At 46.4% G+C, this 1,814-nt stretch overlaps 1 protein-coding gene across 1 annotated transcript in view; it reads right to left on the bottom strand.

Moving 5' to 3' along the window:
- PPTG_14143 (TKL protein kinase) overlaps positions 1 to 48 on the bottom strand; it is a gene marked incomplete at both ends in the record, with an annotated part of 4,043 nt that extends 3,995 nt beyond the window's left edge. Inside the window, one exon of the mRNA XM_008911130.1 lies at positions 31 to 48. Coding sequence (XP_008909378.1) covers positions 31 to 48 — 18 coding nt within the window. The remainder of the gene's footprint in view (positions 1 to 30) is intronic.
- Positions 49 to 1,814: the final 1,766 nt, after the last annotated feature.

The raw sequence follows: 1,814 nt of genomic DNA, 5'->3' as shown, positions 1-1,814 counted from the left end.
GAAGATAGACGTGCGTATAAATACTACTACCAAGAACGCAAAGGGCATGCCTAAGGAGCTCAAAGGTCTATTCGGTCATCACAGGAGTGTCAAAATGCTGCAAAAACATGCTACTGCCATAGCCAAGTTCGACGAGCTCCTTTGCTTTGAAGATGCTCACGAGAGCAACGGTAAGCACAAAGATGATCACGATGACGATTATAGCCAACACGTTGATACTGGAGTTGCGATCGGCATTGTTGGCTATAGAGGTGGTGGAACAATAGCGATGTTAGCGATTGCGGAGATGGAGAGAAGCCACCGCCGTCACTGGTTAGACGAAGTCGTACCCTTTTATTTAGCACAATTACTTTGCTCATGTGACGAAGGTAGTGATCGCTCGCTTTGTCGACTACCTGTTGCTCGATAGCAATGTGTGCTACAATACTGCTCTAAGCTATCTGAGTTGCATCAAGGTGCAACTGGAGTTAAGAACAGAGTCGCGTATCTTTGCCGACAACAATATTTGGTATGGAAGATTACGTCTTCGCTAACGGAGGCGTTCCATGAGGATCAACCTGAGAGGGAGTAATCTATCCACTCAAGTGCCTCTGGTGACCCCCAGGGGGCCCTTCGCCATATCGGTAAACACGCTTTTCGTGTCAAGTACTACTGGTTATTCAAAAGATCAGACTTTGCAGAACTGTCAATGGGCAGTTCTGGGAAAGAGCTCAGATGTTGTACGTCTCCGTTGAAAGGATCAACAGCTGAATGGGTCTATTCTTCTTTACCATATGTACCCGAGGACTCTTCTGAACAAAATATGGTGATAATCTGCACCGTGCTAACGCGGTATATCGATTCATTTCACAGCGTAGCCAGCCAAACCGTCAGTGATGTGTGTAGCACCACAACCCGAGTATTTCCGCAAATGCAAGGCGATAATACTACCGTTTACGATGCGCAGTACATTAACGGTTTGCTTACGAACATATTTTCGGACCAGGGCTCACGATTTCAATTGATGCCGTGGCTGCAGTGGCATTTCATACGTTTAGGAGCCGCGACGTATGCGGCATCAAGTGGTCGCTTTTATATCATCGAGAATACGGAGCGTGGAAAATGGAGTTTAGAACATTTTTCAAGAATGATGTGGTATATTGTTGCAATTTCGAGCAGTGATCCTAAGGTTTCTCGAGTTATGTCAGGTTGGAGCGACGCAGACATCCGTGAGCCGACGGGAAGTGCTTGTGAGTTTACCCTCCAGCGAGACTTTACACACCAATTATTTGCAGCATTTGAGAATCGCGTTAGAGGCCAGCCTTGTTCATTGAAACGCTGGCCTCAACTCTGTTGATGTACTTCTCGGACACTTATTCGCCTTGCCGGAACATATCGTTGGAATCCGGTATGACCGGCGGAACGCAGAGACAAGTTAGTGTACTTCGAGATTAGAGCACGTCTGCTCGTCAGTGTTTGTTCACGACAATGTTCGAGCACTCCCGGTTGATGCAATTATGACAAATCTCTCTGAGGAATCAAAGCCGTCCAAGTTTGTGAGCATACATACCTTTGAGGAGACCCTCGTACGATTGGTGGCAATGGTCCAAGAAACCGCAGTGACATCAGTGCAAGTTCTCAGTACCTTAAAAACGTTATGGCAATGAATGAGCAGCTTATTGCGGCGAATAAACATCTTCTTGCTTCGAACACACTAGCTACTTGCTGCTTCAAATCAACCTATATTGGAGAGATTATCCCATCTGGAAGCTGTTTCATCGGTATCTATGGTCCCGAGTAAGTCTACGTTGGGGCTACAACAGATTCCAACGTGA

Source organism: Phytophthora parasitica (genome assembly GCF_000247585.1).
Source record: "Phytophthora parasitica INRA-310 unplaced genomic scaffold supercont2.40, whole genome shotgun sequence".
Lineage (NCBI taxonomy): Eukaryota > Oomycota > Peronosporomycetes > Peronosporales > Peronosporaceae > Phytophthora > Phytophthora nicotianae.
The sequence above is the reverse complement of the archived record's forward strand: the minus strand, read 5'-3'. Positions and strand labels throughout refer to the sequence as shown.